We start from the raw sequence: 19,139 nt of genomic DNA on the forward strand, positions 1-19,139 counted from the left end.
TGATGGCTGTATTTCTGGCCCTGAAATACTTCCTCCGGCAGTTAAGAGGCTACCATATCCTGGTGCTGGTAGATAACACAGCAGTTGTCGCTTATATAAATCACCAGAACGGTTTTATAAATTCAGCTTGCAACGCTCTGATTGACGGTGTCTCAGTCAGGAAACACCCTTTGATCGCCCGCTAAGCGACTGAGCTCAACAGCCAGAATCAAAGTTCCCTCATGGCGCTGAGGGCATGTTCAGGACGTTCTTCAGACAAAATGAGCACACCTGTCACACGTCTATAAATAGCCTCTGACGTGTGCATTCCGATGACGTCATCATCACAGGTTATTTAAGCCAAATTATTTGCCGTGTTTGCCACAAGTTGAAGTTCTTTCCAATAGCACTTAAAATCAAGCGCAGCATCTCTTTCCCGCTTTTTCAGGGAACCGGGTTACAGTCAAGTTAACCAAGATGTTCTTATCAATCCGCAATCACAACTCAGGGATTTCAGTATGAACTAAGTTAGACATTCAGCAGGAACATTATTCATCAAATTCTTCAAGAACAAATTATCTAGGCTATTTTATCAATTGATATTACAGCTGAGCTGTAATTCTATGGTATCACAGTGAAACCCCCCTTTTAAACACTTTATTTGAGTTGCATTTTGGGATAAGATCTCTTTAAGCATGTGAGATTACAGGGATCCTTTTCTTAGGAGAAAATTTTGAGATCACAAAAATAAAAACATTGAGATCACATTTTCTACATTTCACAATATGTAGGATCTGAACAAGGAAGAAGAGTGATATTCATCACTGCAGTCTGTTGATGCTTGTTTTACCAACAGATCATGTCTTTTTGAATCTGGAAAAATTTATTGCTGGGCAGGCAGATGTGTTCAAGCGTAAGGTTGGCCTGAGGGTGGGGTGTTCACCTCTCTGCCATACTTTGAACGGAAGATTTCCTTAAAACACACAATGTTCTGTTCTTGTCATGTTTACTCTTGTCGTGCAGGGGATGTTAAGGCTAATGACTTGGTTACCATAATCAAGGCATCTAAAACATGCAAAAACAACTGCTCAAACATGTTGTATAAATATGAGATTGTTGATGAAATGATAACGCTGTTTTTTATTATGCAGGATTAAAATCGAATCCGTTGTATTCATTCCCAGATTATAGGCTAAATTATTTTTAATCTTCGTTAATTACCTTTTGATGTTGTAGGTACAAAATGTAGCTCTTCTCCATATTTCACACACACACACACACACACACACACACACACACACACACACACACACACACACACACACACACACACACACACACACAATTAATAATGTTCTTTCTAAGAGCAATAAGCTGACTGGTCTCCAGTGCCCTATGGGAGGAGAGGGGGATGATGGGTAAACAACATATGGGTCATGTGATGCAGCCCATGGTGAGCTCTGAAAGTGTCAATTCAGCCGGACAATCCTTTCAGCCCATCTGTTTGTTGTCTCGCTCTCTCTTTCGTTTCTCCTCCATTAATTATTAATGGATATATATGACCTTGTTCTGCAGTGGAGAATTCAAAGATCAGTCCATTTGTCACCCAACTAAGGCTGACCTAGCAAACTAAATATTCTATCTATCTATCTATCTATCTATCTATCTATCTATCTATCTATCTATCTATCTATCTATCATCATCATCTGTCTGTCTAATATGTCTGTCTGTCTGTACTTAAATATAATTTTTCATTAATTGAAAAATTATGAATTATTATAAATTATGAACTATGAGCATATGACATGCTCAGGATAACTGTTATCTCATGGGTCCAGCCTATGGTATTGTTTGTCTGTTTTGTGTTTACTGTAATATCCCTTCCGCCTTTAGAGAAGAATACATGACATGGCCCACATGCCGCCTGATCTCCATCTTACTTTCATTTCTTCTATAGTTTGACTCTAGTGTTTACTTCTTCAGTCTTGTTTGAGTTCACTTTAAACTTATCATCTTTATAGTGAGAAAAGACTAGTGTGACATTCCTATGGAGCGTGTGTGCATACAACCATGAACAGATGAACAGAGCACCAGCCACGTGTTTGCAGGGATACACCTGAACGCAGCCGTCCCTGCACTGATTATAAACGGATATCACAAAACTAACAAAAACAACGGAGAGCCCACACACACATGCTCTGCTGATGACTGTTTACACGCATAATAAATAGCTCCATCACACACAACCGTTTCTGTCAGGAGGGCAAATGGAAAAAGACTTGAGCTGCCTCATGCGGTGTTCTTCCTGTAACGTCATCAGCTGAAGTCTGTGCGTTATTATCCCTTTACAATTACAGACAAATCCGCCAGGTGCGTGATATCTTTTTACGCTTTTCTTTCGGAGCTGGTTTTCTGCTTGGCTGTCATTTGCTGGAGGAGAACTGTAACTAGAGATGTTTGCCAATATTTTGCTGGCACATTTTAAAAGATTTTGTAAAGTAACTTAATACTGAACGGGCCTAGGAAAAAAAAAACGTCCATTGCGTAATGCACTGTATTCTGATCTATAATCATAACCATATTGGTTTATCAGAACAAACTTGAATGTGTTTCTCGCTCTCTCTTGCTCTGTTTTCACAATTCAGTTGTTCTTTATTAGTATGACTGTTTCATTTGTAATACAGTTAAAGTAATAAATCAAAGCTGCGTGGGACGGTAGAGCGGCTGCACAGGCCAATAAAAACAGCAGTGGCTCCAGTCCTGAGTTCTGCTTAAATGTTCAGTAGCATTAACCTCTCTCTTTCTCTCTCTCAGATGAATACGGGCTATACTGTATTAGTCTTAGTCTGAATGGATTAGGGTATATGATGTTGCCTGTGCTTAAATACATAATTATCTAATGCTGTTATTTCCCGATCCCCATCAGTCATTAGTCTTCTGTCTCTGAATTAATACACTGACAGATTCCAGTTCAGCACTGCTCCTACAGTACCTATAACAAACAGAATTTCAATTACGCATTGTAGAAAAATATGGGTAAATCTTATGAAAACATGTCCATGTCACATTCACCACAAAATCATTCACCACATTACGGCTCGTTTCCACTGAGCGCTACGGTACGCAATTATTTCTGTTTCCACTGTCAAAAGTTGTGAATGGTGCTAAAATGCCGAACTGTACAGTAACATTTTTTCGGCACCCTTCCGTTGGGGTACCTAGCACAGTGGTACGGTACCTAATGGGCGGAGCTAGACTCACTCAAAGAGAAGGCCTATAGAAGTATCAAGAGGCGAAACTCCATTGCAGTTTTGGTACCAATCGCTAGGTGGCACTGCTGACGCGCTGACGCCATTTTGGACTGAACCAACGGTTTTACCGTTAGCATAACTGTAAAGCATTATGTCTGGAAATAATTGGAAATAAAGAAAACAGTGTTCTGCCATCAACTGCAACAACTACCAGTATACAACCAATCAACTATCATTTCATAGATTCCCCAAAGATCCAGAGAGGTAAAGTAGAAAATGTTTTTATTAACGTTAAAGTGAGCAGCGTACGTACGTCTCCATACGTAAATAGTGGCATGGAGGTACAACAGTGAGTGCAGGGAAGTTGTGTGTGACAAGGAAAAGTGCAAAAACACTCTTGTATACATGGTGTAAACTATTCAATAGAGTCAGAATCCATCATATATTACTGACCCAAAATCGACAACTCTCACAGCCCAAACAGAAGCGCAACAGAGTTATTTTAAAGCTAAGTCGTCTGTAAATCTGTACATTAACTCTCTCTTTCTGTATCAAATGTAACATGTGTTGTACAAAGTTTTTTATCAGTCAAGATTAATTAAATTATAATAAAACTAAAAACTAAAACATATAGAAGAGCTAATATACTTGCCATTCTATTTGTAGTAAATGTGTGCACTTTACTTGCACAATGTTTGATTTGTTGTGTGTAAGTTAATGCAGCCAGAAATTATGTGATCTACTTACCATCACCAATTTTATTACTGTTCATTTTGTGATGATCTTCTATTACTATTAAATATTCTCTCTTGACTAATGTGTTGTCCCTTTCACCTAACGTTACTCACTGTTCATTGTGTTTGAGCTTTCTCAATTAATTTGTTAATCATTTCATGAGTAACATGGGCTGTTGTTACTGGTGTTGTAAAATTGTGCTGTGTATGAAAACGGGAGTTATCCCTAAAAGTTATTGGGGTAAATAGCCTAATTTGACAGCTTCATGCTCTATGACAAAATTGTTTAATTATAAACCGATCCATAAGCATTATTTTGTTGTACATTATTTAACACGCCGTTTTAGTTTAGGCTATGGAGATATTAATAACTAGAAACTACTATTTAGTTCCCTTAACCGCTTTTGAATTGGAACCGGTATCATTCAATTCTATGACAGCTGTGTTGCGTTCAGTCCAAGATGGCGGAACTGCAGCTCTGCGCATGGGCGTGTTTGTTGCAATGGAACGTTCTATTGAGTTTCGCCCAAGGGGGTAATCCATCACCCGAAGTTGAAGCCTCGCGGGAGCCGCCATTGTAGCAGAACTTCACCTGGTGTTAGCATTCCATTGACTCCCATTTATTTTGGCGTCACTTTGACAGCGAATAACTTTACATCTGAGGCGTCCACAGACTTCATTTGTCCATTATTTATTCCTAAATAAACACGACAATGTATAAAAGGCTCCATTACTTTGTATCTTACATTATGGCCCCGTAGAAGTCGTTTTTGTTAAAAACAGGCTAACGATTGCGACATAACCACACGACTTTATGTCGCACAATAGAGACATTACCGTATAGACAGGAGGAGAAGCTCGCAGGCAATCTTTTACTGTCTATGAGGCAATAAGGGGGAAATAGTGGCATAAAGTCAAGGGAGAAGCCCATAGATAGAGAGTCCATAAAAACAACGGGATAAAATATTTCAACAACGTTTTTGAAGAATTAGGTGATTCAGATTTGTTTTGCCACAGCTACTAGAAGATGTACAACTGTCAGACTGTCGTCACACATCAGACAGGAAGTGGAATAATCGGGCTTCAGTCTTCTCTGTTGAAATCAATGGGGTCGCTGTGTCCATTTCTTTTACTGTCTATGGTTTCGCCTCTTGGTACTTCTATACTCTTTGACTCACTGCAGAATGTTGATTGGTTGATAGAGAGTCGTTACTTGCGCGTGCTACAAGGTAGTGGAATGAAGAAGCGCCATTTTTTAATATATACAGTTGAAATATAATACTACTGTCATTGTGTCACAAAATGTAGTTTTAATGATGTAACAAGTACATCAGGATTCATGGGAAGTGTTCCCGGTTCAGGCTGATCTAAACTATGCAACCTAAATTGAATTATAGATGTCTATTTTGTGTTATTTGTATGCTAGGTCAAAGAGATCTGTTTTTACTCTAGATTTGAACTGACAGACTGTATCTGCTTCCTGGACAATGTTACGAAGATTGTTCCAAAGTTTTGGTGCTAAATAGGAAAAGGATCTACCGCCAGCAGTCGATTTGTATATTCTAGGTATTATCAACTGGCCACAATTTTGAGATCGCAATAGACGTGAAGGACTACAATGCGTTAAGAGCTCGCTTAAGTACTGCAGAGCTAAACAATTTAGTGCTTTGTAAGTAATAAGCAATATTTAAAAATGTATTTGATGTTTAATAGGGAGCCAATGCAGTGTTGACAGAACCGGAGTAATATGGTCATAATTCCTGGTTCTAGTAAGAACTCTAGCTGACGCGTTTTGGACCAACTGTAGTTTGTTTATTAAGTGTGCAGGGCAACCACCGATAAGAGCATTACAATAAACTAGCCTTGATGTCATGAACGCATGAACTAATTGTTCCGCATTTGTCAATGAGAGCATATTACGTAATTTAGATATATTTTTAAGATGAAAAAATGCAGTTTTACAGATACTAGAAACTTGACTTTTAAATGAAAGGTTGGTATCAAAGAGCACACCCAGGTTCCTAACCGACGACGAGGACTTGACAGAGCAGCCATCAAATGTTAGACAGTATTCTAAGTTATGGCGTGAGGAAGTTTTTTGTCCAATAATTAGAATCTCTGTTTTTTCAGAATTAAGTAGTAGGAAAAAAAAAAAAAATTAAGCTATACTACACACAATCTGTTTTAGTGCCGATCTTTTTTTTAGCCAGTAACCCAGAGATTAGATTTCCCTATTAGACTATTGGGCTATCACATAAAAGTTAGTTAAACCAGGTCAACATTAATAATATGATGATGATATTATTATTATTGACAGATTCATATATATATCAGATCACGGTGATTGCCTGATGATGAGTGACAGGTGTTTGCTTGTGAGAAGATGTGCTACACAAGTAGGCTACCGAGAAGGACGAGAGAGTTTTTTAAACGAATCTGAAAGTCAAGTTTGTATAGACAAGAGGTAAATTAATTTGTTTCTTCTTCTAAGCTGTCCCAGATGTAGGTGCTACTTTTAGGGCTAAAATGCTTTGTGAATTACTCTCATTAAAACACATTTGGAGTCTAAAGTTATGAGTGACACAACCATTATTTTTAGGAGTTTCTCTTAAATTCGCCAGTTAGGAGCTATTTGTAGCCTCTTATAAGATTATTTGTGAATACGGCCCCAGGTAAAAAAGTTTGATATGCTCATTTGAACAGTATGAGAACAGTATTTGAATGTTATTCTCTGGCTGTGAGTGGCTTTGGATAAAAGTGTCTGCTGAATGAATAAATGTAAATGTAAACAGTAGGCTTATTTATAAAAGGAAACATAACATATTAGGCTACAGGGGGTCAGGAGACTAGTGAGTTGAAATAAAAGCTATTTTTGTGAAACTATTAGAATTGAAATTATGATATGAATAGCAGAGGCAACATTATTTTACCCTTTTTGTGAACAGTTGTAGTACTTATTCATGGATTTCATCAGGTCCCTGATACATCCAGTGTATCCTACAGGACCAGTCTGCGGATAGTCTTGGCAAATTCAGAAACAAATTGATTCTTGTCCAGACCTTTTGTGATTTTTTTGTTTCTTTTTTTCGTGTGCCAAAATTACCAAATCTCTCTTCCTTGAATGCAGCATTACTCTTCGGAGAGAGGTGAGAATGCGGCTCAAGTCAAAGAACTTCTTTGCCTCAGGTTCTGCATGCATTGCATACCCACTTTGTTTTGCAGCAAAGCCTGCACACCGCCCCTCACTCCAGGGAAAATAATTTAATGATTAAATAAATGTATTTAATTAAATACTACTATTTTTCACAGTCATTTTTTACTTTAAGACCGGGGTAAAGCAAGGAAAACTTTACCTGAACAAGGCGACATAGTGAACAACACTCGTCTCATTCGTGGAAAAACAAGTTTTTTGTGACATGCAAGATTTATTGTATTAAAATTTAAATGCAAAAGAAAAGGCATGAGAGTCGGCTGTTTTTGTCAATTTTAAGTTTTAATTTAAAATGTTTGCAATTTTAATAAGTACATGGTTAAATATTTTACCACTTGCTTGAGCAACTTAATATATAAATCTATATATAAGTAATGCATTGAATAATACGTTGTTTAAATTGTGTTTAAACGTGAATACGTCTTTTAAAGAGTGTATACGTTTACAAAAAGAATCGCAATGCTGACAACTTTTTTTTAATAAAAGTTGCTGATAACTTCTGGATTTGAAATAAAAATAGTGAGTATGTGTTTGTGGTACACAACAGCGGGCCGCAGATCAGTTACGCACTGCAAACTCAGCATGTGTGAAAGCATGCATTTTACACATCACACTCCACTGTTATGGTGGCCATTTCAGTAGATTTACTCACTAACATTGTTGTAGAAACACAATAAGCATGTAAACTAAAAAATGTTTTTATTGTGCTACAGCGCAAATTCTATCAGCTGCAGTTCTGGCGCCATTAGTCCCTACTGTTAGCCTGGTTAAAACCAGACCATTCTCAGTTGTAACTGAGTTAGGGTCTGGCAAAGGTCCATAGACGAATCATTTCCACAGGGGCGTCACCAACGGACGTCGCTCAAATGCCTCTGGGCGCAATTGGATAGACCTAAAACCAATCAGAGCGATGAAGGAGATGACGTATGCAGAGGACTCTCGCTAAGACCCACCCATTCGTTTAGCCACCAACGGGGCAAGCTGGTTGTAATCATTTTTTACAGTCTATGGTTGTAATCTATGGTTCATTGTTATGGGAAGAAGGAGGCGGAAACCGGCGAACATTCACACATTTTAATGACAAAATAAAACAAATACAAAAACGAAAGTAAAGACGGCAGTCCCTCACGGTCGACTGCCGCCACACATAATAAAACAAAACATCAAATAAAATTCAGGCCTGTCCTCTCTCGGTCTTCACCGTTGTCGCTTCTCTGTGAGAGATGCGAGACCGGTGCGTCTCACTGGTGTCATTCATTATCACTCGCGCCGTTCTCTCACGTCCCTCTGCCTCGTCCTGCTCGCCACACTGGTATATCAGATTTTTGCAGAATCCAGTCGGTAAGACAGCGATAACATATGTTTTAGACATGAAGGCTTCGAGTGTTGTTATTTGCTCGGTATTAACGAAAAGGTCGATTTTAAATCGCTTAAAACAGACGCGATAGCTGATTCGAACAGTGATATTCCACGGTGGCATCCATCTTTGTAATGTACAAAATCTGCCTCACCGTAACTGCGCTGTCGTCATCGAGTAAAGCCCACCCCAACGTTTCTGATTGGTGCCGCGATTTCGACGGATTGGAAATGGGTTTGAATGGGCTCTTTGCCAGACCTACTTGCAGAGCAAATCTAAATTTGCTGGAAGTTGTCTGGGTTTTTCCAGGCTACCCTACTGTAAAACTCAATGTACATTCACATCACATGTTAATGCAGCGGTAGTTACACTCACACACAGGACACTGCACTTATTCGCAATCACAAAAGTTTGTTATTTGCTCGTGCTTTAAAGCTTTGCCGGGTAAACATTTCATTGGCTTTCTGTTCTGACATGATGAACTTTTTCTGAGCGCGTATGCCCGAAGCGCGCGCGCACTGTCAAACAGCGCAAAACTGGATTTTTGTTGGGTCAGACCCATCTGCTAGTGGTGGAAAAATACGCACAAAACAAGCCACTTTTACATTTTTATTTATCATCGATGGACAGATCATTTCTCAGGGGAAGCAGGGCTTATCCTAGGGGGGGCACTGACTCCCCCAGCCTCCCCCTAGACACGCTCCTGAATTGGTGTGTACAATGTCACTTTCTTCTTCACGCAAAAAATGACGTTGATCGCTTCTTTCCGTCATACACCACGCCTATCAAAGCCCCTTTCACACAGAGATTCCGGAAAATACACGGATACACGGAATCAGAGAGTGCGTTCACACACAACCCGTAAAAATCCCGTAAAGGCACGTGACATCGATGTGACATGTAATGTCTCAGTAGCGTCTATAGTTTGCTTATGAGCTGCGATTTCTCTCTCTCTCTCGAGAAACCACGCTTGTGCATTTTTTTCTCTGATTCGATCATAAACTAGCGCATTACGTACCGTTTCACTAGCCTGCTTTCACTTCACTTCAGCGTCATCATTACGACACGGCATTGGATACGGCTTTTGTTCACACAGCGCGCGTTCCGGGACTGATCCCGGCAATGTTACTAGGTCCCCAACCGGGGATCAATCCCGGTATCAATCCTGGGTCGTGTTTGCATTCACACAGAAGGTGTTCTGGCAATTTCCCGGGATCAATGCGCTGTGTGAAAGGGGCTCAAGTAGGGTACTCTTGGCGGTGGAAACGCAAGCCGGATCAGGGTTTACCGTCCTGAATCTTACTGTACGCTCAGTGGAAACGAGCCATTTGACAGTGGAAACAAAATAATTGCGTTCCATGCTGTACTGTTTCGTACCGTACCGCTAGGTGGAAACGAGGTGTAAAGACATTATTTGATAATTCATACACTTTTTATTATTTTCCTTTGTATTTATTATCAATGGTATTTTTTTTTAGATTAGACACTATTACACTACAGTAAAAGTTTTATTTTGTATTTAAAGCAGCATAAATTAGTACAACAAATACTATTATTTATAACACAAATATAATTAAATATATTTATAATAAAAATACATAAATTAAATATAAATAGAATATTGATTATTATTATTTAAAATATATGCTGTAATGGGAATTTGGAGAGAAAGTCCTTAATTGCCATAAAATGTACAGCAAAACATTTCAATTGTAATAAAAATATGCTTAAATTTTTAAAGAAAAATGTAGAGCAACTCGAGCAATTTCCGATCATTATCATACGGAACATACAAATTAGGTATCATTTTATTACAGATTTAATTATTGCAAACATATTACAAAAACCTACTTGAATCAAACCAATGAACCAATTGTTGTTAGCACCAAGCTCTAGTTGAGCTACAAGATCATTTTTTATTTATTAATAAATCAAAGTAATCAATGGAAAGTAATATCAGTCTGCTATTATGTGTCTGTGTGAGTCAAAGAAGTTGGCCTGATTTGTGATGAAATGGCGGCTGAGACAGTAGCTGCGATGGTGACAGGTTTGTGTCAATCAGTTTTCACTTCGATGACTGTGTATGTGAGGGAGAGAGAAGAAAGAAAATGGACAGCTAAATATTTTAGTAGTTGCTGATGTGTACTTGTGTCTAGACTGGGTAGAGGATGTGGGGGCGAGGATGCATGAAAGAGGCGTGTGTGTTTGTGTGTTTTTGCTAATACTAGGAGAAAGGGGACAGGAGACTAACGGAAAGGCTACAAAATGTGTTTCTGTCTATCAGTAAACCGGAAGCTTGTTTTGTTACACTAAAGATGAATGCAGATGCTTTTCTAAAATAAGATTCACTGTCTTTATTTATATCCCACACAGACTGAAAAATAAGCACCCAGTTGGGTTATTGATGTAAAGTGTCCTGTCCTGAAACATAAGATCCCCTCTATTTCAGGCCTGCCGTCCTAAAAGCTTCTCAGCGCTCACGGAGGACTGTTCGTTTCTCTTATTGAGAGCAGAAAGTAGGATAGAGGCCATTTAGGAAACATTCACAACAAAAGAATGAGACCTGCTGTAAAACAGGTGAAAAGTGTCAGAGCCAGTGCCTTTTCTAAATGTTTCTGTGAATGGGAAGAATATATGTACTCTACCATTCAAAAGTTTGGGGTCAGCACAATTTTTAAAGAAATTAATACTTTAAATCGATCAAAAGTGACAGTAAAAACATTTATAGTAGATTTCTGTAAACAAATGCTTCTCTTTGGAACTTTCTATTCATCAAAGAATTTTTTTTCCCTAAAATGTTTTCCCTAAAAAATATTAAACAGCACAACTGTTTTTCAACATTGATGATAATAATAATAAGAAATGTTTTTGGGCAGCAAACCATCATATTAGAATGATTTCTGAAGGATCATGTGACACTGGAAAATCATTTAAAATATAATAAAATATATTAACATTGACAGCAGTTAATTAAAATGATATTACTATACAATATTACTGTTTTTACTGTATCTTGCTCAAATAAATGCAGCCTTTTTATTAAAAAATAATTTAAAAAAATAGCTACCCCCAAACTTTTAATAATACACAATTCAAAATCACTACAATGTTCAATTCAAGTACCAACTTCATGTTCAGAAAATAGTAAATCAATTGACAGCCCAGATTTCTCACTTTAAGGATTGGTTTTCATATTTCTGGTTTAAAGCTGAACATTTTGGCCTAAATTAAAGTATCAAACACACACACACACACACACAAACACACACACACAAACCAGCAGCTCATATACTGTAACCAGCTAATTGCATAATTACTCTCAGCTTTCGGTCTGTTATTTGGGTATATATGTGCATGTGTGTGTGTGTGTGTGTGAGTGAGAGAGAGAGAGAGAGAGAGAGAGAGAGAGAGAGAGAGAGAGAGAGAGCATAATTATGTGTTAATAAGTGTACGTGTGAGAGACTAATTATGTGTTAATACATTTATGTGCGTGAAAGTAAGTGTTTGTGACGGTGTGAATATTTGTGAAGATTATGAGTACATGCATGTGCATGAACAAGATGAGAAGTTGTACTCACTGTCTAAGCATTGACTGCACTCGGTCTGGGTGGCCCCGCACTCCTTGACCACTCCCTCTCCTGGAGGACACTGCAAACAGCACTCCCCGCTGCGAGTGTAACTCCCCGACTCACACTCCTCGTCTACGGCTCGCTCCAGCTTAGAGCCGAACACCAGCCCCAGCTACAGAAAGAGAGAAATTACATTAATATCCCATCTCTCTAGGGCTCCACAGGTTCATTGTCTCCCATTACACATAAACCCTTGAAATATTTTGATGTTAATGTGTTTGCAAGGAAATATAGTCATATTGATATTCCTCAAAATGCTATTTCCGTCTTCTTTTCCACTGATTGCTGCAATTAATTCAGCCTGAACCACCTAAAGTATAAACTCCATTCAAACATTGTTTTGCAGATAGTTTCACCCTTATTTGTTTTAGCATTAAATTTGGTTGTGGTTACTTTTAACTTTTTTCTTCATTCAAAGTTTAAAAATCTCCCATTGATTTGGTTAGAATATTGCATATTGGTTATTAAATTGTGACAGCTGACAGACGACAAGATGTGCTGAGTGTTGTGACAGCAGTGATTCTGATGCGAGACTTCCTAAAACTGTTTAACTTCTTTTTTGTGGTATTTCTAATTTATAGTAAAACTAATCCAGTTAATTCCTCATCATCCATAAACTCTTCATATTTGCTGCAAATGTCTGGTAACAGCTGCATCACAGCATATTGTGCTGATTACATTTCTGTCTCCAAAAGCTGGGGCGTGTTGAGCAAGATGAGACAGGCAGTACGAGTTATGCATATATATGTCTAATACATGTCCAGCTGTTTCTCTCGTATTGTCACGGGTACGATTACACATATTTTACACATCGAGGTCTCACAGATCAGGCTCCGTATAGCCTCTCTACCCAAGACATCTATTAGCCCTACCCTTCCCATATGCGCTTCCTCTTTCACAGCTCCTGATCTGTTTGTTGAGTATTGTCAATAATAACCCAGGGGGTCGTAAACATCCGTGCAGGCACTGAAAGAGGTGTTTATGGGCTCATTTTGTCTCGGACGACAGATGTGTGTGTGTGTGGTGTGTTTAAGAGGAATTGGAGGCTCATTAGTGAGACGCAGACTTCACTTTGAATTAGTTTACTACTGCGGCACTTCTCTCTCAACAGGTTCAGTCTGGTCATGTGATCACGCTCAGTGCTGATGTGTCTTATAGAGTGCAGCGGTGACCGCCCACAACAGCCTTGGTTCCGGAAGTGTTTTTTTTTTTTTTTTTACAAATTTAGCCTAAAGTTAGTTAAATTGATGAGGGAAATACCTACTCATCCCATAAAGTGTTGTGAATCTACAGTAGTTGAATCCAAAATGGCAGTGTGCATGTATATATTCCAATGTGTAGGTCAAAACATTACACAAATACTTTAATAGTCTTACATCAGTAAGACTATAAATTGTTGAATTGTGTGGTTTATGTTTGTGTGTCTAGATGACTGAGTTTCTGAATCCAAGACAGCATTTCCTCAATATGGGACAATAAAGTACATTCTCTCTCTCTCTCTGTCTCTCTCTCTCTCTCTCTCTCTCTCTCTCTCTCTCTTTCTGTCTCTCTCTCTCTCTCTCTCTCTCTCTCTCTCGCTCCATATATATATATATATACACACACAGGTATTTACATACGTGTGTGTGTGTGTGTATTTTTTTATCAGTTATAATTATAAATATTTAGAAGGATGTAACTTTTCCTATATGCCCTATCCATGGCTTGTGACTGTTATAGAAAAATATATCATATCGTAACAATCTTTGAGCACATGCTTTGTTTTGAACGTTTTTTGAAGGGTTTATGCAATATCATTAAAATCTATTTCTCAGTGGTGTAAATGAATGGCATTTTTATTTCTGGGATCCCACCGTTGTGCTCTATTGAGGAATAACTGGGCCTTGTTGAAGCATTTCTCTTTAATATGGCTGTGAAAAGAAGCACAGATTCATTCATTAACCTGTGGATTCCAGAGGGTTTCAAAGACACACTCACAAACAAGCATGTGCACACACACACACACACACACACACATATAACTGGGTAATTAAACTCACAGCACATTTTTCCCCTTGCATTCATTAATGAATTAGCATACTCTCTCTTCTCTCTCTCTCTCGCTCGCTCTCTCACTTTCTCTCTCTCTCACACACACACACATGCAAACATTCTTTAACAGAAACCATAGCACATTACAAGTTGTGACAATTACACACAATCTAGACAGGTCGCCATCATCTTACCCCCACAATTAAAGTAAAGAGGGAAAACCTCTCTGATCTTCTGCACGTTTTCATTAAAACGTCGCCTCTTGTTCCTAATCTTATCTACCTCCCTAGCCTCTCTCACACACTGTCTTTGCCCTTTAAGACTCCTCTTTCCACCCTCCTCCTCCCCTCATCCACATCCTTTCTCACTCTCATTCAGAAACAGATGCACTGGTACAGCAGCCAACTCACCCCCTCATTTACTCTCTCTCTCTCTCTCTTCATCAACCCTGGCTGTCATCCTTTCTTTTTTCTCTCAATTTGCATTCGCTTGAGTAAGCGTGCCGATGAGTTAACTTGGCAGGCTTTAATGGACTCCCCAGTATGAAGCATGCCCAATGCTTAACACATCTAACGAAAGAGTATGTGTCTTTACTTAGCTATAGTTTGGGGACTAAATTAATCTGCTAAATCTATAAATCTCCCTGAGGACAAATACAGTAATGTTATCAATTGAAAAGTAATGCATTAAAGAAAATCTATGATTTTACCCTTACTTACATACTGTAGCTAAGTAAATGTGTTTTCAAGGGCCTGTCATTATTGTGCAATTCAGTGATCTGCACCTGTCCGTAAAGCACTGCTATGCAGCAGCCAGGAAATGAGACTGAGCTTTAATATTGTGAAACATCAAGCCTTGACAAGCCATCGCCTTTTTCACCACCAATTAGGCGGCTTGTGTCCCCGTCAGATCTCTTGTGAAGCGCACTAGTGCCTTCGCGCAGCTGTAAAATGGCACTCCAGACGGAGCGCTGCTGGCTCATGTGTCGGTGGAGATCCTTTACTGACTCTGTGCACCTGGATCAAACTCAATTCCCGGCTCCGTTTGCCATTTTGCAAATCAGATCACTGAAAAGGGGTCACGGTGTAATTGTGTTTAGTCAAGAGCGTGTGCATGTTTAAACTGATTTGGACCATGTTACACGAGACTGGAGGTGGTGAGGGTCACGTAGGGCGCTCGGTAGGGGACCACGAGGGTCACATGCTTGCGCACTTTTGAGTTTTTACCCTGAGCATATAGGGCATATCCCTTACAAAAATGTACCAAATTAAGTTCACACCAAAAATACCACAGGAAAGTATATTTGCCAGCACCATCATCATCAAAAAATAGAAAATATTAAAATGATGATTCTGAAATCTTATTACGTTGATAGCCTTACAATTATTATGCAATTTGGCTGAAGCAATGGTTACATTGATTCTTTTTATTTTTGTAGGATTGTTTTGAATTTGCATATTGTTGCCCATATGATGTCTAAACAGGCAAGAATTGAATTATGGGGGAGGGGGTGGAAATTTTTATTTTTATTTATTTTTTATATAGGTAAAATAATGAATAAATAAATAAAATGGGTAGCCTGCTTTAAGGTATAGATACGGTTCAATTTTTTTTTTCAAACGTTTAAGTATACAAAAATTAAACAAGTTGGAAATTGTTTTTCAAATTTCCGATCGTTATCCTTCCTAACATTTACAAAACCAAAACAACGACATTGGGTATAATTTATTATAGATTTAATTACTGCACATATCACACAAAAACTTAAGTTTTTCAACAAAATATTCAAGGCATGCCTAGGGCGCCAAAATTCGGGTGGCGACCTGCAGGAATTTCTTTAAAAACACTGTAAATACAAGCGCACACTAAAACTCCATAATAAAGGCTACTTAAATAAGCTATTGGATTTATGTGGCAAATATTAAATAAATAAAGCCGATTGAATTCGTCAAACTCATAAGCAACTAGGCATGAAAGTTTGTTTACAGTCGGGCGCACATTTCTTCTGTGCACTGATTCTAGCATGTTTTTCGGCCACCCAATAAACATACCTTAAACGCAGATTCATTTTAGACGACTAATAAGGGGAAGCTGACACCTGTTCTCCAGAAACCGGGCTGCTGAGATTAGTCATCACTACTACCACAGACCGAAAACAAGTTTCGCTGAATCCGCATCACGACAGCTGGAGCATCACGCGAGCTGAAGCGGTGATCACCTGATGTCAATTAACCTACATATTTCATCCAGCGGCGGAACACTGCGAGCACTTGTGCTCTTATGCGGTCTGATCTAAACTAATGCCAACACTTACCGCTCCACAAATCAAGATCCACACCAAGGTGTCCATGTCTGATATGTCCCTTCCCTCTCAAACTGTAAATCTGTAAGTGTGAGTCGTGAAGTTAAGATCAGCCGTCCGACAGTTCATTTTAGCTCCATGTGGCTGCTCTCGTGCGTGGATGGTGTTTGGGACTTTAGGACTGTACGAAAGCGCGTGTCCTCGCTGATGCGCGCGAATGGTCCTGTCCTGTCCTGTCCTGTACTCCGCACTCGGCGCTGTCCAGCAGTGCACTGCGGAGGAGAGAGTCGTGCACGCAGATATGAGGGGGGCACGAGGGCTTGCCAACTCCCCCCATCAGCACCTCTCTCTCTCTCTCTCTCTCTCTCTCTCTCTCGTATGATGTATTTCTCTTTATCTCCAACAGAAACGCATATGCAGAAGACTGGACGAGCACCTTTGATCTGATCGCGTATAGACTCATTATATTGACATATCGCTATGCCGTCCTCTATATGCATGCACATATAGTCTATATATGTGCATATGCATAAATCATTTATCCATATGAACGTAGTTTCTCTTTGCACGCTGCCCCAGTTCCACACGCACTGTATTTTAATTATTAACTTGTTTGAGGATAGAGTAAAATGAATTAGAAAACCAAGTTCTTTAAATAAAAAATTTAAAAGAAAAGAATACTTTGAGTGAATGAGTGTAATGGGTGTGACGTCACGGGACTGGTGTAATCAAACAGACGCCACAGGAGGGCGACTGCAGCCAGTGAGTCACCGATGGTGGGACATATGAGGCGTGATAAGGCCATAGACGGTTAAATGCCAGGGATGAGAGGTTTTTACTGGTTTTTCCTTTTCACCTCCATTCTTCATATATGTTTTCCACCTGTTCGATGTTTATGAGAAAATGCCATGGAAAATACATGTGTTGTAAATATGGCTCTGAAATGTCCATGTATGTTATAGCCTACATGTGCTTTTATAGAAGCAGGTTGGTGCACTGCAAAAATCATTTTCTTAGTAATTAGCCATTCGTCTTTAAGTGAAACTGTGTAGTAATTATAAGACATTTTCCTTACCTTATTGGCAAATTATTATTGTGTTTGGGGGGGGGTGTTACCTTTAACCTGCTCCTACTCTCCAATTTACTTTCTCTGAGAAAGACCTTTGTCATTCTGGTCTATGAAAATATCTATGCATAAATCATGTTTTCACCCCCTGACAGAAAGTGCTGAGAGTGAGGAGCGATGATCTTTTGTGCTGATATAAGATTTAAACGTAACCTAGACCTGTAACATCATCTTACCAATCCATTAAAGCCGAGCAGGACCTTTAAAGTGATCTTCCAATAGTCAAACTCACAGAGACTGCTGACTGGCATCAACTGACATTTAAAGATCAAATGACACTGGGATGGGGATTCAGGAACTGACCATCTATTTTACTGTGGAGTAATTGTTAAGGAGGACTCCAAATATCTGTTTATCACCGGCAGTGAGTAGAAAAATACTTTTTAGCAGTCAGAGCAAGTTTTTATCTGGCACAAAAACAATAAGGATCTCAATTAGGGTGGCATAATGTATAGCCATTATAATAAATTAAATATTTATGTATTTATAATACCTCTAGAAAACATAATTTATAACTAAACATAATGAAACAGCCGATGAACTTCTGATGAATGAGTTTGCATTTACTTAGACTGGTGCATCATAAAATTGAAGTGTAGGACATGACATGAATTTTCATCTAACAGATAATAAACACAAAATTATTCTTATTGCTTTGGTTCATCTTTAAGTTAGTATAACATCACTTTTGGTGAGTTAATCAACTAAAATGGACAACCAGTGAGGCGATGCAAAATATAATTGCATGTGACAATGACAGTCTTTAGCTAAGCAGTTTGGATTCCAGTCCAACATCATCCTCATAGTAGATGTTGTGAAGTCTTAAGTGTAAGTTACAATAGATCTGGTATCACTGAGATCATGTAGCAAGTCGGAAGCAGTTCTTCATCGATCTGTAAATTTATCAATAAGTCCACATCCTACATCATCGAAGGCGACCACCACTACCCCTTTAACCACACACACACACACACACACACACACACACGCGCGCAGACACACACACACACGCAGACACTTGAATTCATTCTCTGAAATTAAGGCATCAGGATCAAATTAAATCTGCCAGGAGATATTGATGTTCCTTAGAGTCAGTGACATAAATTAACAATGTAATACTAATAATGCACAGTTTTTATTTGAACACATTTTTTATTGATTGTGATCGTCTGGCTCTTTTATCTATTCTGTTTTAACAATAGCAAACAGGTTAAAGGGGTCTGGTATTATCACTGATGAATTATTGCAATCAGAATAGACAATATGTATTTTATATTATCCTGCTTTATAGTTAATAATGTAGCTATTATATATACCCTCCATTTCTGTCTTGTATCTTCAACAAAAAACACTCTCTCCCCTGAGAAAGGTTCAAGTATGTCCAGATGGAAACCTATTACTCTCATTACGCAGATTACATGCACCGCATGCCTAAACTGAAAATAGTGCACGGTCGTTACATTTGATCTCTGTCGATGAAAATAGATAAACGGTGACATAACGGTATGAATATAGAAG

The 19,139-nt window shown here is 38.7% G+C and overlaps 1 protein-coding gene across 1 annotated transcript in view; it reads right to left on the bottom strand.

Moving 5' to 3' along the window:
- The window catches only part of ngfra (nerve growth factor receptor a (TNFR superfamily, member 16)), a 44,042-nt gene extending 27,102 nt beyond the window's left edge, over positions 1–16,940 (bottom strand). Inside the window, exons 1-2 of the mRNA XM_077212186.1 lie at positions 16,508–16,940; positions 12,112–12,274 (exon numbers count right to left, since the gene is read on the bottom strand). Of these exons, the coding sequence (XP_077068301.1) occupies positions 12,112–12,274; positions 16,508–16,543 (199 nt within the window). The 5' untranslated portion in view covers positions 16,544–16,940. The remainder of the gene's footprint in view (positions 1–12,111; positions 12,275–16,507) is intronic.
- Positions 16,941–19,139: the final 2,199 nt, after the last annotated feature.

This window comes from Siphateles boraxobius, unplaced genomic scaffold, assembly GCF_051911475.1.
Source record: "Siphateles boraxobius isolate OS27281-9 unplaced genomic scaffold, OSU_SipBor_1 66, whole genome shotgun sequence".
NCBI lineage: Eukaryota > Metazoa > Chordata > Actinopteri > Cypriniformes > Leuciscidae > Siphateles > Siphateles boraxobius.